The 17408-nt window shown below is 47.2% G+C and overlaps 1 protein-coding gene across 1 annotated transcript; it reads right to left on the minus strand.

The window, feature by feature from the left end:
- Window positions 1–8882: 8882 nt before the first annotated feature.
- On the minus strand, window positions 8883–13730 carry TTR (transthyretin). Its single transcript, XM_036885806.2, has 4 exons — window positions 13583–13730; window positions 12643–12773; window positions 11022–11157; window positions 8883–9153 (listed from the first exon to the last, which is right to left on the minus strand). Exons 1-4 carry the CDS (start codon window positions 13649–13651, stop codon window positions 9046–9048), a joined length of 444 nt encoding a protein of 147 aa, XP_036741701.2. The 5' UTR covers window positions 13652–13730; the 3' UTR covers window positions 8883–9045.
- Window positions 13731–17408: the final 3678 nt, after the last annotated feature.

The raw sequence follows: 17408 nt of genomic DNA on the forward strand, positions 1-17408 counted from the left end.
ATTCTCGGCCAAATTTTCCCAGACAAGAATATAGGGAAGTTGGTCTTGGTGGCCCTCAGGGTCTGGCCGGGAGATAATGACTTTGACTTTGCTGGTAAGGTCCAAGGAAAGAGACCCCTGCATCGGCCAGCCTACTCCAAAGGAAGGCCACTCGGCCGAGCAAAGGGTGTCGAGCTTACCTTTCTTGATGCTAAGACCCATATTTAAGGCCTATTCCTTGACCTTTGGAAAATGGGAAAGGATCAGACCTTTAGGAGTAGCCTGAGTTTGGCCCATAGTGAGGAAGACAAAGGCAAAGGATAGAGATGCCACTTAAAACAAGATGACTGGTGTATGTGCTTGTGAATGGGTGCCTGTCATTGCACAGTTTTTTTTCTTCTGTGGGGGACGCGAATTTATCTGGGATTCGTGGCTGTGACCCCCTTATCCTGTCACGGGAGTCTTCTAGCAGCGGGCACCCTAATGGCTCTTAATTGCCCGACCCATGCCCACGGGGAATGATTTAGTGGCAGAAAGGAGGAACGGAAAGAACAGGAGAACCTCAGAATAGGGGAAACTTAAAATGAAAAGCGCAGAAAGAAATATAAACCAAAACACAATAAAACAAGCAACAATAACACTAAACATACACACACATCTGATCGCACTCGCTCGGACCGGTCCTTCTCTCACTCTGGTGCGCACCACACTCACCACTGTCAGGATCCTCTAAAACTCTCGTGATTCTCCTGAAAGGCGTCCACTCGGACTGCCGCAGGGTGACGAGCTCGATCTTTTCCTCCTCGGACGCCAGGTTCCTGCCGATCGGACTTGCCTTCCCAAGGCCGAGTCACTCGGACCCCAGGGCCAGGATTGGTTACCTGGACTTCACCCAGGGTCGCTAACCTGGGGGCCGGGACTACCAACCCCGACTTCCTCACTCGGGGTCACTAACCCGAGACCATACACGGGATGGCGACTCCCGCTTTATAATGGGTTTATGCAGACACGAGGGGGCGACCTTTGAATTACACTGCCCTGTCCGGACAATTAGACCTTCCCTCCAGCCGTCCTTTGTTCTCAGGGAAGCCGCTCGGATCCCAGACGAGCCCCCAAAGTGTTAGGGTCCAGGACTCCGGGGTTTCCCCAGAGAGCAAACCACACGGACACGGAGATGTAAATCCAAGCAAAGTCTTTATTCAGCCAGCTAGCTGGGGCCAACAGCACCTCCCCTGACACGCAGGCCGAGTCCGAGCTGCCAACCCCCAGGCAACTTTAGGTAGGGATTATATAGGGTTTTCACAGCTGTTGCACCGAAGCCCGCGCATTTCTACAACCAATAATTTTAAAACATATTCTATATATTCTATATTTTTACCAATGGAGTTGAAATGAGAACGCCCCAGTTACCTAACCGCTTCCATAATCTCTGGCTCACACAAGCACGTCTACGTGACTTATCATGGGTTATGTCCCGAGGCTACTGCCCACCTCTGGTTATCTAACTTAGGGCAGGTGTGTTAGCTTCGGGCAGTTTCTAGGAAAACTGGGTGGCTCTTGCTCTAGGGTTTAGCTAGGTTTTATTAGTTCTTTTTCCTGACTTTTGCTGCTCTTTGCACTTCTTTACACTGGTAAGCCCCAAGGGGCTTGTGAGCGCGCAGATGAGAACTGTTTTCCCCCAACTCCCCCGGAGCCAAGCCTTTCATTTATCCCTTCAGCAGGTACGGAGTGAGCCCCGACTCTGTGCTCAGGACTGTTCTGCAGGTACACTGAAATACATTCCAGCACATTTTCTGAACACACCTTCCCGGGGAGGCTGTGGAGGTGGGCTCCTTCGGCTCAGCGCGAGTCCTCATCTAGGCGGCCCTGGGGCTCCGGGGCCAGCCACAGGGTTGCCTCCCATCATGCCTACCCCGGGTCACACCTGCGGCCTCCTGGGGTGACGTCAGCGCAACCACGGCAGGGTCGCAGGGCTGACTGCGGATCTCCGAGGAGGCGCCACATTGCAGGGCTCATTTGAGCAGGCTGCCGCCACCCTCTCACCTCGCTAGCTGACAGCGGTTCCAGGACAGACCTCAGTGTTTGCGCTGATTGCCAAGGATGAATTACCATCTGCTTTGGCTTTAAATTAACTGGGGCAGTTCTAGCCCACAGAGAATGGGGAGCAAGGGAAATGGAATTGCTTCTGAGCTCATTTCCATTCTGAGCAGCAGGAAGAACAAGGAACGGGGTTTGGGGAAAGGGCGCCCTATCAACAGTGAAATGGAAGTGAAGAGGAGGAGTGGCCGGAAAACCGAGGGTCCGGGGGGGAAGTAAAAATCCCTGAGAGGCGCTGCTCAGAGGACAATGCAGTTGAAGCATAAATGGTCTGAGCCCTTATCTGAGGGGCCATCCAAATACTCCGGGGGTATTTAACAGTGCTTTCTGTTTTCTATGTGTGTGCACACAATGCCACTCTCCAAGGTACGAGATGAAAAGCTGGTTTGATTGCTTCAAGCTCAGCATGGCCAACACTGAGCGCACTATCGCTGACCACAGATCTGCGCCTCTGCGCGTATTTCCGAGCTCAGTTGCTGCCCACTCGGTCTGCTGGCCGGGATGGATGCCCCAGGCTCGTGGGTCCCTCTAATTCTTCTCTCCCCGCAACAAAGCTAGCCGCAGTATCTGCTGGCCTGCAATCCTAAACACAGGGGGAAAGGCGGAGGCGGGGAAGCAGCTCCAGCCGCGAGGGATGGGCGCCACCTTACAACGGGCTCCAGCTGGGCCAGGCTGTCCCTGGGGCAGGACACCCCCACGGAACGTCAGTGCCAAACAGGGTTGCTCTGTGACCATGACAAAGTGAGATGTAAACAAAATTGCAGGGACATCCATGAAATACCAGACCTCCCCTCGCACTGACAGGAGCGCCTGCTTCTGCTTTACCAGCTACAGCTCTTTCTCAGCACTGCTCTGCTGCCTATGCAGGTAAACCATGGAAACAGTGAATCACAGACTTGTCCCTGTTTTTCTGCCAGCGTCCAATCTAGACCAAGTCCCCCTTCCTTAGACTCTCCCCCATATCTCTCGACTAGAGGCTCAAACCCTATGGCAGTTTCTCTAGCACCCCCTAAGGGAGACCCTGTGCCTCACCTGCCATTCTCCGTGCTGTGTTCTCTCTCGCTGGAAAGAGCGATAAACCCACTGGTTCAGCGACACAGCTATCTTCTGGGTGGATTTTGGCTGGACAGTATTGACGCCGTTCTCGCTGCATTTCTGGTCGAATCCTGGCCTTTACCAGCACCACCAGCCACGTCATGTGCGCTCTCCTTGTGCATAGGCCGCAAGACTGCCTCCCTACCCCACCAGCACGTTGGGCGAGACTTTTCTGTTCATCAAACGGGGCAAAGAATATGCCACATTGACGACACAAACTGCTGGAAGGATGTGGCATCATTTCTGTGGTTTCCTAATGAAAAATGCATAACCTCATTCCAATCCTGAAAAAATGTCAGGTCAACCCAAATTGAGTGTCATTCTACCAAAAAAAACCGGTAAGCCTCTTCAAAAGTGTTCAGGTCACAAAAGGCAAGTGATATGGGTTGAAAGTGCTCGCTGCAAAAACCTATGTTTAAGTCCTGACTTGCAGGACCCCAGAATGTGCCTTTATTTGGAAATAGGGTCATTTGGACGCAATTAGTTAAGATGGGGTCATGCTTGTCATGAAAAGACAAATATTGTATGATTCTACTTACATGAGGATCCACAGAGCCACATGCATAGAGGAAGTGGAACAGTGGTTGCCAGGGTGCTGTGATGAGGGGGAAAGGAAAGTTTTGTTTAATGGGTAAGCAGTTTCAGGTTTGCATGAGGAAAATATTCTGGAGATCTGTTTCACGACAATGTGAGTATGTGTAACACATCAAAGGTACACTCGAAAATGGTGAAGATGGTAAAATTTGTTACATGTTGTGTCCACTGTCCAGCCTGCTGGTCCTGCTCTGCCCCGTGCTCTGCAGCCATACTGAGCACACGTGCTCACGTCCAGGCCTCCCCTTCCATAGTGGGGATTTACATGACTCCATTCATTTCTTGTCTCTTTCCTGCTACTTTCCCTCTAGTCCTCAGTGCCAGCCCCTGCCTCCTCGAATCCCAAAGTGCCGTCTGGGTCCTGAGAGGAGAGGAGAGGATGACTAGAGAGATAAAACCACTTTTAGACATAGTCCAGCAGCACTGCATTCTTTCTAGTCTCTAAGTCAAGCACTATGAGTACAATATTCCCATCTCCAACATTTCTTTCATCTCTTCTCTTGTGTGTCCCCAAAGTGCTGAATGGCTGGTCTTATCTCAGAAATTATTCTTCTGGTTTTAGTCATGTAACATCCTGAAATATCAGGGAAGTTGAATGGGAAAAAAAAGTACTAGTCAATTCATCTGTATGCAACCAGACTGATAATTTTATGTGAGTTCTGGTTTATATCTCAGGACATCCCACTGATTTTCATGGTGATCTCTGGTTCCTGATGGTATAATACATGGCAAAGGAGAAACTTTAAACAAAGGTAATCCTGAAATAGTTTCTGGCGTATAAATGCATATTGGTTCATAAATGTATAATCTTGAAATAGGTTCTTGCATGTAAATGTCTCATTCAAATATTATGTTTACTTGAATATTTTTTATATAGACACTGTATCCATATATATATATATACATATATATATATATATATATAAAATACATCTTCCTCTCTCTAAAATAAGTCTCTCATATATATATATATATTCAAATATTATGTTTACTTGAATATTTTTTATATAGGCACTGTATCCATATATACATTATATATATTATATATATGGATACAGTGTCTATATAAAAAATATTCAAGTAAACATAATATTTGAATATATATATATATATGAGAGACTTATTTTAGAGAGAGGAAGATGTATTTTAAGGAATTGGCTCAGGTGATTGAGGGAGCTGAGGACTCTGAAATTTGCAGGAGACCCAGAGAACAGTTAAGGGCTCAGTTTTGTGTCTGAAGGCAGAATGCTTCCTTCTTCTGGCTGCGTCAGTCTTTTCTGTTAAGGACATCAATGATTGGGTAAGGCCAGCCCATAACATGGAGGGCAATGTGCATACTCAAAGTCCACTGATGTAAATTTAATCATGTCTAAGATGATCAAAAAACACACATTTTCAGTTATAAGATGAATACATCCTAAGGGTGGAATGTACAGCATGGTGGCCACAGTTAACAATAGAGTATTGTACACTTGAAAGTGGCTAAGAGCATAAATCTTAAAAGTTCTCATCACATGCACACACACACACAGGTGACTGTGAGGTGGTGACTGTGTTAACTAACCTTATTGAGCATGTGTATCTGTATGCATATAGATATGTATGTATATGGATAAATAATCATGTTTTACCTTAAACATACACAATGTTATGTGTCAGCTATGTCTCAGTAAAGCTGGAGAAAAAATGTTAATCATGTCTAAAAATAACCTTCACACAAAAAATGCCCCCACAGCAGCATGGACTAAACCTGGGCACCAAGACCAACCTAGCCAACACTCTGAATCCATCACCACACTGCCCTTCCCAAAATTACTCATCTCAAGGTCAAATCTTGGGTCACGTCCTCCTTCCTGACATCACTAAGAAACTGATAAACATGATGAACACCCTCTTTAGGAAAGTACAAGGTGCTGTGTTTCTCATTAGTGAGGAAGGCATGTGTGGAATTAACACACTGTTTTCTCTCTTGGGCGTCCTGATGAGGAGGAGAGGGCAGCAGCCCAGAGGCTGCCGAGGCTGGTGCGTGAGAAGCACTATTTCTGTGTTTACGGCTCATGGGCAGGATTTTCTTACTGGCATTCCTGGCTATCTTAAGGCTTTGGGTGAGCAGCTTCTCACCACCTAAATTAACTGGTAACTGGAGGCCTTCTGGCCAATCTGTTTCTCGGCCTTTCAGGGCTTTCCAAAGCTCCCTGCATGGCCGTGAGCAAATTACTAAGCCTTTTGCATCTCAGCTTTGCTATCCCAAAAAAGCCCAAAAAGCCTGGCCTCAGGGACTTTGTGGCCTGCTCCTAACCCACCCATTACACGTCCTGTTACTGGGATGGGCCACCCCATTCCCACCCTCCTCTTTGTGATGATCAAGGTCTCTTGGCTGCTGGGCTTTTCTACAGCTTGGCCAACCATTCCTGTCTGTGTCACATCTACTTTTCAAGTACAACATGTAATATCTTTAGTACACAGAGGGCTTTCATCCATTAGTGTCACATCGGTGGGGCCCCCCCATGACACGGCTGTGGGTGGACACACAGTTCACAAAGGAGATTCACATGTCCAGCCTCACTAAGTAAAAAAAAAGAAATCGAAACAAATATTAAATGTGAATTTTGACTGTCAGAATGGCAAAGATTTCAATAAGTAAAAATCCAGGGTAAAATCTGGAAGAATCCGACAGGCTCTATCACCTCCCCAGCATTGCCATGACAAAGCACCACAAGTCAGGGGGCTTCAAATCACAGAAATTTACTGCCTCACAGTTCTGGAGGTTAGAAGCCCAAAATCCAGGTGGCAGCAGGGCCACATTCCCTGTGATGGGGGAGAGCCTGTTGCTGGCAGTCTGTCCCCAGCCTGTACCACACTCCTGTCCATCAGCCCAGGGCATCCCCCTGTGTGTCTGCATCTGAATTTTCCCTTTGTAAGGACACCAGTCATGTGGATTAGAGCCCACCTGAGTGACCTCATCTTTACTGATCACATCTGAACAGACTATTTCCCAATAATGTCATAATCATGGGTTCTGGGGTTAGGACTCCAGCATATCTTTTTAGGGGACACAGTTTAGCCCATAACAGTGGTCATGAAAGTGCATAAGTCAAGACATTAACACCAAATGACCAAGAGAAAAGGAGAAAAGGATCATTTCAGTGGAAACAGCATGAACAGGGGACTCTGAGGGACCAGACAATATATTCCACCTTATGCCGAGATGCTACAGAGCTTCCAGAAGGCAGATGGAATCCAGAAAGAGAAGGTGGGATTAAAGTGGAGGTCAGGCTGAGCTGAATTCAGTGGACAAGATCAAGTTTGCTGACACCAGGAGGAAATGGAGGCAGGAAAATTCAATTCAACTCAGATATATATGCATATGTATACATATGGGGGATTCATATTTTCAAACTGCTTGGGTTACAAAAATCCATAGTTATTTAATAGCAGCCAAATGGAAATGTAGCATTTTGTAAATAGGTCAGTGATCAATATAATCACTGTATTAGATTGAATCTTATGAAATTACCAATATTTGACCATTGGTTGTACAAAAATGGCAATTTGACCTGGATTAACCTGATATACATGGAGGAAGGACTTGCTAACTCATTGAATAAAATCAAACATCATCTATGTGTTTGTGGGAAAACTCAGTACATGTTAAGTAGTCCAAACCTACATTCCCCTCCTCAAATTTCATACTCCCTCTACGCAGCCCCCTGACCTTGGAGATATGACCTTGGAGAAAAATGGGAAGTCTGCTTCATTATTCCTGGGCCTGGGCGTTAGGTCTGACCCAGGTTTTCCTGGAAAATCCCAGTTGGAAATTACACACGGGAAGTGACCTGCCCACCCCAGATCCCTGGGTCTCTGTCAGTGGATCCATGCTCTCTGTGATAAATTTGCGACTCTAACAAGAACCTTTCGTCAGGCTTCTCTCCAGCTCCGGTTCCCTCTGCTCCCATCCCGCCGAAGTGTGGCAGAGATGGTTACTGCCCCCCTGGAGGGATGCTTTTTCAGAATGTAGAGCTGTTGTGGGGGACAAGACCCAGCCGGGAGCCATATTGCGCAGAGCACCTGAGTGGGACTGTGAGCTGGTCCGGCTGGCGGGGTGTCAGTGGGAGTCTGTGGGACAGTCCAGACCTTCCTCCCTTCCTGTAGCCTGTGACTAGGTGCCCCTTGAATCTACAGAGTAAATCGAACTGGGGCCTGAGTTGACACCTGGAGGACATCTTTGAAAGCCCCCAGACTGAGAACATCTGCCTCAGATTTGGCAGGAGTTCAGGGGAAATTTGCTGAAGCCCGGAGTTAGGGGCTGCTAATCAGGCCCACTCAACAGCCCTCGGGTTTCACAGGCTCCGAGGTGCTTTCTGTTCCTGCCCCCAGCTGAGCTGTGTCACTCGGCCTGGCCTTGCTGTCCTTTCTCTCTACCTTGGACACCGTCCCGCTTTTCTACCTGACAACCAACCAACATTCAGGTTGTGAGAGTTCTTCTGATTTCCCATACACGTGGGAGGCTCATATATATTCTCCAGGCTATTTGCTGCTCCGTCTTTCCTACCCTGGCTGTGCCTTGTACCAGAGCCTCTGTCAAATCACATGGACAGTTATCGACTTGAAAGAATGTAAGCTTTCAGTGCAGACACTGAATCTATGCTGTGTGATCAGAGCACCTAAAACAGTGCTTGGCATATAAGACAGTCTCTCAGTGCATGAACTCTGGGTTAGTGTGAGCTGAGGGTGTGCGGCCTCTCACCTGGTGGTGAGCGCAGCAGGTTTGACCTGGACTAGTGGGCCTGAGTCTCTGCAGGTCTGTCCCAGAAGAACTGTGCTGCTCTTGAAATCGTACAGAAATTGAGGGGAATGCACAGAGTAAAGGGGAAGCCCTTACAATTTGTCTTGCTATCCACTTGAGGCTGGAGGAAAATAAAGCCCTCTCATTTTCAGAATGTGCATTTTCAATGGCTGCAGGCTATATTAAATGTCTGTTTAGCCTAAAAGACTTTGGAAATTTCCATTTCCAAGTTCAACCAGAGACTTTTTAAAGTTCCCTTGCTTCTTGGTAAAATCTGGATTTTTTTTTTTGAGAGTTCAAGAAGGGAATAAAAAAGCAAGTTCAGATGAAATGGGAAGTGCATTAATAGGAATGTTTTATTGTTTCTGCCACGTTTCTAACGTAGCTTATAAAGTGAAAGCTTTATAAATTTTAATAAAAGACTAATAACAATGGAATCCTAGTGGTCACATGGCATCCTGTCGGCCGTTCTTCCAGTGCCTGGAGGCTACTCCTCAGCTCTGGGGGCTGCTGACGAGGGCTGTGGTGGAATAGGAGTAGGGGCTGAGCACGGCAGCGATGGTGTAGTGGCGGTGGCCGGAGTCGTTTGCCGTGAACACCACCTGGGAGAGAACACAGACAGGACCCATTTCTAACGAGCCCCTGAAAGTGAGTCACAGACAGAGACACCACTGGGAGTCCTGTGCCAAATTACTTATTTTTATTTTATGGTTTCATGTTCTGGAGCAGTTTGTGCAAAAGGCAGAAATCAAATATGCTAGTGAGTTAAGCTGTTGGAGCCTCGTGCTGTCATTCATTGCTGCCTGAATAATCAGGGTTCTTTTTTTTTTTGCAGATTCACATTGCAAATCAGGATGGCCCCCGCCTGACTGAGGGAAGTCAGAGAGCCTGTTTCCTTGCTTGCTCTCATTCTCTGTGGCCATTCAGGCTCCCTTCCGAGCTGGGCTCACGGCCCTGCCAGGTATGTCCTGCACCAGTCCCATCCCTTCCACGCCCAGGAAAGGATGTGTTTTCACTTATGAATCTCTAGCATCAGCAAAATGTTTAACACAGCAAAGATTTTATTTCCAAAATGTTTGTTGAATGAATGTTCAAGGAGTGACTGCCCAGCAAGGAGGCTAACATCTAATGAAGAGGACTGGTTTCTTATGGCCAGGGGGACAGGAATCGTCTCAGGTGGTCCCATCAGGTTGAGACCCAGGGTGGGCAGGGCTCCAGGGAGGTTCTAGGGACGGAGGAGAGGCAGATGTCCTGCGGTGGGCACCAGCTAAACCCTGCCCCTGCCCCTGCCCCTGACCGGGGGCTGTGTCTTGCTGCCCGGCTGAGGAGCAGCCAGAGGCCTGCTCCTTGGTGGATGGGACACCCTTGGTGATTTGTGGGCCCCGGAAGTCAAACAGGCCCCTCTCGTTCCCCTGGCAGCACTGCGTGACAAGTAACCATTGTATGTCATTGATGGGCTCATCTATGACTAAGCCAGAGAGACTGGTCCCCTCTCATGCCAAGCTATTTTTGAAGTGATTAGCTGATCTTTAACTCCGACCAACATGTCTGGATTCTATTTCCATGACAACCATCTGTTTTGAATGACTTAAGGAATTCCAGACAAGGAGGAGGCAGGGAGATTGGGCCCATGTATACCTGAGGTTCCTACTGCCACATACGCAGAGGATGGGAGTGTGAGCCAGGGGTTACAAGTGGGGTTTTGCTATTATGATTTTAGCTTGGCTTCTTATAAGAAGAAGCGTCAGGCTACACCCAGCCTGGGCCTTGTTGGCTAATTTTCCTGCTCCTCTCCTTACTAGCCCTGTGACTTTTAGCAAGATATTTAACTTCCCTATGCTTTACTTCTTAATCTATAAAATGGGGATACTAATTAGATCAATGCAATAGCTTGTTTATGAGGGTTAAACAGGTTAAGTAGAAAAACAACAGTCTCTGGTACTTGGTTTATGCTTGATAAATGTTACCTATTGTGTTGCCCTTATTATTTTGAATTCACTGTCTCTATATGCATTGCCCAAAATTACTTATCCAAGCCTCTGGGGGCCAGATGTGTTTTGGAATGAAGAATTTTCAGATTTCAGAAAAGTAAAATGATGCATGTACCTTTTGATACATAACCCCCTTAGTGGGTTGTAAGCAAACAAACAAATATTCCACAGCCTGGGTCCTGTTGGCAAACATCCCAGTTGCTCCCTTTACCAGCCCTGTGCCATGCGGACACACAGCGGAATGAATGAAGACCATCAAGAGCATTACATAGGTTCAGGCCACGTTACTGAATGAGTTTTCATTAAACCTAGAAACATACTTGCTTTTTAGCTTTGCACATGTCTGACTGTAGCAATGGGAAGGGAACCACTCAGGATCACTACTTCCTTAGGACGTTTCCATGGCACGTGAGTGCAAACAGCTCATTTCCTGGGACTGAAAACAGAGGGAAAAACCTGCTTCCATGATATGCGCTCACCTCTGCATATTCATGGAATGGGGAAATGCCAAGTGCCTTCCAGTAGGATTTAGTGTCTAGCTCCACTTTGTATATCCCCTCCACAAATTTCTCATCGGTTGTGAGCCCATGGAGTTCTCCTAATTCATTGGTTTTCCTAGAAGGTACAAAAATCCAGATTAAATCAGGCATTAAGGGAATAATGCTGTCACACCATGTGTGCACACACGCACACACACACACACACAGTTTGTGTATATGAAAAAAAACTATCTATCTATCTATCTATCATCTATCTATCATCTATCTATATTTTTCAACCAGGTCAGGAAAGGGAAAATTCTAATAACTGTCTGAAATTAATGAACAAGACATTTGTAGAAATGTTTCAAAAGTGCGTTGGAGGTTTTTTTTCTTATGAGAATAAGATACAGAGCAAGATAATGTTTCAGTTCTAAGAGAGTCGTTGCGACTCTGGGCTGGTGTTTGGCTGAACGCCCCTGGAAGCGGCCTGATGGCAGCTCCCGTGGCCCCGGGTCTCACTCTTCTCCCCTATGGTGTGAGGGTATCTCTCAGGGGACCCCAAAACACAAAGAGGAAGCCATTCCTGACCCTTTCCTCATCTATACACGTGACCTCCTGGGTGACTGCCGACCGCAAATACAAGGATTTAACAGGCGCCGTTATTTCCATACAAGTACCAGCTCAAGGCTGACGTTGGAAATTGCTCTCCACTAACCACAAAATCTAAGACAGATAAAAATGGAGTTGTTTTTACTGACTCAGACCAACACACTTCAACTTTTCTTCTTTTACAGAAAGAAACTATTGAATTGCCATGTTTTGTTGTATGCCCTTACTCCCTGAGTGCCACAGCCCCAGCCCCACATGGCCTGTCAGGGGCCCCACATCCCGCGATGCACATGAATCCCAGACAGATGCCCCGTCAGCGCCACCCCGAAGTTCCCTTCCCTTCATGAATGAATGAACACAAACTGTACGCCTTCCCTAAGTTTCAGCTCGAGTGCTATGCAAGGGCACCAGGGAATCTGTGACGCCCCTGGAATTACAGCTGCATGTGTGTGTGCTTGTGTGTGTGTGAGTGTGCATACGTGTTGTAAGTGTGTATGTGTGTTTATGTGTATGTGTGTGTGTGACTTTGTAACTGTGTGTGTCTGTGTGTATTCAGTGTGTGACTGTATATGTATGTGTGTGAGTGTATGTGAGTGGGTGTATGTGTATGCATTGTGTGGCTGTATGTGTGTGAATGTATGTGTGACTGTGTGTATGTGTGTGCATGCATGTGACTATATGTGTGTATGCATGTGTGTGACTGTGTGTGTGCATGTGACTGTGTGTGTATGCATGTGTGTGACTGTGTATGTGCATGTGTGTTTGTGTATGTGTATGTGTGCATACGCTGTGTGTGTGAGACTGTGTATGTATGTGCATGTATCTGTGTGTGCCTGCTTGTTTCTCGGGGCATGGAGTCCAGTTTCCGTCACTGTGAAGTGGTGTGGGGCCCACACTGGCGGCGCACCCCGGGGGCAGAGGCTCCTCTCCCTGCTGCCTGCCGTCCTGCCCTCAGGGCCCTCCTGGCCCTGCCTGTTTGCAGCCCACTGGTGACGGGCGTGCCCCTTACCCGGTGGCAAACGGCTCCCAGCTGTGGTCGGCCGCCTGCTGGAACACGCGCACAGCCACACCGATCGCCGGGCTGCCTCGCACGGCGTCCACGGCTTTGACCATCAGTGGACACTTGGACTCACTGCCGCCCTGGGTGTAGAGAGGACCAGGGAGAGGTCAGCAAGGCTGCTCAGAGCCAAAGGGTCTTCTGTTCGTGGTGCTGGGAATCGGGACCAAGGCAGGAAGTCTGTGCCCGTCCCGTTTTCAGCAACACAAGCACCACAGTGAATGAGCTTCCCTGACCTGCCCAGCACAGACCTGATTGTTCCCAAAGTCTGGGCAGCTGTGATCCTCTGGGGCCTTGCGTGGTGAACGTTAGCGGAGTAGAGCCCCAGGGGCAGTTGCCACTGAGCAGAGTCCCTGCAAGTACCTGGTGTGCAAAAGGGTCACACCGTTTTTCCTGAGAATGTCTCAGTCGGTCGTGGCTGTAGCCATTCCCTCTTACTTGTCGTCCTAAAATAATGTCAGGCAACTCTATCACCTATTTTATTGTATTAGCTCATTCTTCCAGAACGCTTAAGAATTAGGTACCTGACCTGAATATTGTCTGCCAAGCCTTTCAAAGATGAAACAACAAATACATTTTGATTAGCTAAAGGGAAACAAACTTGGTAAAAGGATGTGTTTCTGAAAAGTTAACCTAAATCGCTTCATGAACATTGTATCTTCCTTTCTGCCTTCCCGCGGGGCAGTCCTGGGGAGGTGTCAGGCCCGCAGCCCCAGAGCAGCAGGGCCATTGGGGGTACCAACGCCTGGGCTCCCAGCCTGAATGGCTGTTGTCTGACAGCTGCCGGGTACCCTGTCCTAGGAACAAGGTCGGCGAGCATGGCTGGGATTCACTTCTGTATCTAGTGTGCATGGGAGACACACAAAAGAATTTCATGGAATCGAACACTCACCACCAGGTCAGCCTCGGACACAAACACCAGTCCAGCAAGACAAAGGAGCTGCAGGCCCGCGGAAGCCATCCTGCCGAGAGTTGGGGGCCTCTGGGAGGGCGCCCCAGCCTGGGGCTTTTATGCACACTTGTCCCAAGCCAGGCTGCGGACTCCTGCCAGCGGGATGCCGAACCTGCTGATTCCGATTATTGACTTAGTCAACAAAGGGAGAATAAGTAACCCACACAAATATGAACCTTGCCTAGAGAGATTAGAGCAACGGAACATTAGCTCTATGAAATAATTCTTATTCTTAACAGGTCACTTGACCAGCGAGGTCACTAAAACAAAACAAATCAGAGTAACAAAACTAAGTAGAAATTATTCTTGCCCCTGCTTAGCTGGATTCTTGGGATCCAGCAACATTCTTGGGATTTTATTTTCCCTCCCTTTCTGATTTTTATCCATGTTTTCCATTTTCTATACATTTTGTCTTTCATTTTAGATGACAGATTCACATTATAGTAATTTATTTCATACTGAATGACATTTAGCTGCACAGGGTTAAATACAGTGCATCTGCATTAGAAAACACCACTGCCCCTGATACATGTCCGTGAGTCACCAGGAAGCACCCTTTGCAGGGCTTACATTTTTAAAAGGCTGTTTTAGCCAAACTGAGTCATTTGGAAGCTTTGCTTAGTTAGCAGTTTCTCAACAATTTTTGTATTCTTCCCAGACAAGGTTCATCTCAACCCAAGGAATGATGACATATTTCAAACTGGCATCAAAAAGCCCGAAATTCGGAGAACCATATATTTTTTACCTGTATTGGTTGTGCAAAAACTAGGCTACCTGGCTGGGTTTTAAATCTCAGTGAGAATCAAAATTTCTGGAAGGAAGTGGAGATGACTTTGAAAATCAGAAGCCCCCCTTGACAGCAGATTCTCTTCCTCCTGGCAGCTTACAAGTCCGGGAATTACAATCATTTGATGACTTATCGATCAAGTACCAACTCCTGTGTGTATGTGTGTGCACATATGTGTATGTGGTTTTGTCCATGGATTAATTAAGACATGTTTTCTCCTTACAGAGACAAATATGTAGAAGACATAGAGAAGACAGGCAAAAATTCTGGACAAATCATGTCAAGGGTGAGTCCAGTTTGGAGCATGGAGGGCTGGGGAACATTCCATAGCTGACAAAGTCAGTCTGGAAGAAACAAGATATCATGATGGATAAGAGCTTGCAGGGTGTAGCGGAAAGACAGGAAGGTGTTCCAGCAACCTGGGAATGTGTAGGCAAAGACTTGGGTAGAGTGAGTTGACCATAGGAAAGCAACAGTAAGCAAATCCAGTTGACAGCACAGCTCGGAATGGATTCTGCGCGCCTTGGCGTCTGGCTCCGGAGTAGGCCTGGAAGGAGTGTTGAATTTGGAGCTAGATGGACGAGTCGTCTAATTCCCAGTTCTGCTGCCTGGTTCCTGGGATGACCTTCTCTGAGTTATATTTAATATCTCAGATACTTAGCTTATGCATGTGTAAAACAGAAATACCTATGTCTCTACTTCAAAGGACTGTGTTGATAACTTTTAATATGAGATGATACAAAAGCCCTTTGGAAATGGTAATTCACTCTCCTGGTGTAAAGCATAACATGATTTGGGTCATCATTTCTGCTAGGGAGAAAACCTCTTCTCTAACATCTCTGATATACAGCCATGCAGTTTTCTCCGGACTATTGCCCATTGCTCAGAACTTGGGTGGGGAATCTGTTTTCTGACTATGAATTCTAAACATTTAAAAATTCTCTTATATCCCAAGCAAATCTTCCGTCCATGCATCTTAGCGCTGTTGAAGCCTAGAAATGTCTCCTGTAACATCGAGAACCAGCAATCCCAGGCTGCCGCTGGCCCTCGGACATAGTATATTTGGCCTGTGGAATGGTTCTTGGAAAAATCTGAAATAGTTGCCAAAATTAAAAATTGAGACACATTGTGTAAATACTTGGGTTCCCGGCTCCTCTCGAGAAGTTAGGACAGACAGCAGCCCTGGGCCTAGATGCACAACGACAAGCAGAGGGTTCTTGCCCTCAGGCGCCAGACTCCCAGGGCCCCTCTGAGCGGAGGCCGAGCAGCGTGTCCTGCCGCGCCGCCAGCCGCCAGCTGCACTTCTGTACCGCAGGCCCTGTTTCCCCGTCGGTGCTCCTCCCTGGCTCCTTGGAAGCTTGAGTCTGTGATCGCTCATCTTCAGACAGCTGCTGAAATAGCGAGGGGCAGCCCACGCTCTTTTTGCCAAATAGTCTCGCTTTAAATGAGTCCTCTTCACACACAGTTCCTGGAACCCTGACCACTCAGAACCTCTGCGTCTGACATGTTCCTACTGGCCAGCATTTTCTCCCCAAAGAGGGTGGTCAGGACACGTGACCCAGATGGACTTGGGCCAGACGCGGAGCCTTAGTCCTCGGGAAAGCCCTCCACTGCCCGCGCGTTTGGACTCTGCTCCTGGGGCCGCCCCCTCACTGTGACGTGACCCACTCCGACCTGAAGCCACCATATAGTCACCAGCTTATGCTTTATCATTCATGAAGTTTGTTTTTTTCGGCTTTATTAAGGTTTACTTGACAAAGTTGCACGATATGTAAAGTGTGCACTGTGGTGATATGATATATGTGTACATTGTGAAAGATTCCAGCCATCTAGTTAATTAGCACATCCTTCACCCCACATATTTATGTATGTTGTGTGTGTGAGCGTGCGCGTGCAGGTGCGTATGTTTAAGCTCTACTGATACAGCAAATTTCAGTTACATGGTCAGCGTTAACAACTATAGTCACTTTGCTTGCAGTAGATCTTCAGACCTCACTCATCTCATAACTGAAGGTCTGTACCCTTCGATTCCTCTCCCTGTGTCCCCCAGCCCTGGCAATCACTTTTCTACTCTCTGTTTCTGAGTTTTGCTTTTTTTTAATTCTACACATGAGTGGCATCATGTGGTATTTGTCTTTCTCTCTGGAGCTTATCTCACCCAGCATGATGCCCTCAGGGCCCACCCACGCTGTTGCAGTGACAGGATCTTCTTCTTTCTCATGGCTGAATAATATTCCATTGTATTTATATGGTATATTTCTATTTATGTGGTATAAATATTTATATTTATTGTTTCTGTTTCTTGTCTATGGGGAGTAAGGTTGCAGTGAACATGGGAAAGCAGGTACCTGTTTGATGTCCTGTTTTCACTTCCTTTGGCTATTTGCCCAGAAGTAAGATTGCTGGATCAAGTGACGGTTGAAGTTTTAATGTTTTGAGGAACCTCCATCCTGTTCTCCCAGGGCTGCACCAACTTACAGTCCCACCAGCTGTGCACGACGGCTCCCTTCTCCACATCCTCGCCAACACTTACCTCTTTTCTTTTTGATGAGAGCCATTATAACAGGTGTGAGGTCATAGTTCATTGTGATTATCATTTATGAATGGTAACCAAACATGGGAACCCAGCAGACATTTGATCATCTCATCCTATGAGCTCCACCCCGCCTCTCCATCCTATTGACAACATTTGATACTTATTCTTTTATTAGTCCTGTATTAGGGTGCCCTCCAAGCCCCAAGCCCTTGGCCACCTTGACTTGTTTGCCTTCTGAACTGTCATTGATCTGAAAATTATTAACAGAGTTTGAATTTAAATAACACAAGAGAAACACTTTGGCAGAGACATGAAGATCAAATGCAGAGAGTGTGAAGTTAAAGTGGGGAAGTTCCAGGAAAAGAAGCTTACAGTGTTTAGGTGAGAGAAGAGCAAGCCTAAGGTAGAGGGGAAAAGCAAAAAAGAGAGTGGGAAGGCATTCT

The sequence above is a fragment of the Manis pentadactyla genome, chromosome 6 (assembly GCF_030020395.1).
Source record: "Manis pentadactyla isolate mManPen7 chromosome 6, mManPen7.hap1, whole genome shotgun sequence".
NCBI classification, from domain to species: Eukaryota; Metazoa; Chordata; class Mammalia; order Pholidota; family Manidae; genus Manis; species Manis pentadactyla.

What these genes read in the sequence shown, in the direction of transcription:
- TTR (XM_036885806.2), bottom strand. Translation starts at nt 13,651, where the DNA reads ATGGCTTCCGCGGGCCTGCAGCTCCTTTGTCTTGCTGGACTGGTGTTT. An exon ending in TGTCCGAGGCTGACCTGGTG is followed by an intron (nt 12,774 to 13,582) that starts GTGAGTGTTCGA and finishes CTCTACACCCAG; the next exon opens with GGCGGCAGTGAGTCCAAGTG. An exon ending in CATTCCATGAATATGCAGAG is followed by an intron (nt 9,154 to 11,021) that starts GTGAGCGCATAT and finishes GTTCTCTCCCAG; the next exon opens with GTGGTGTTCACGGCAAACGA.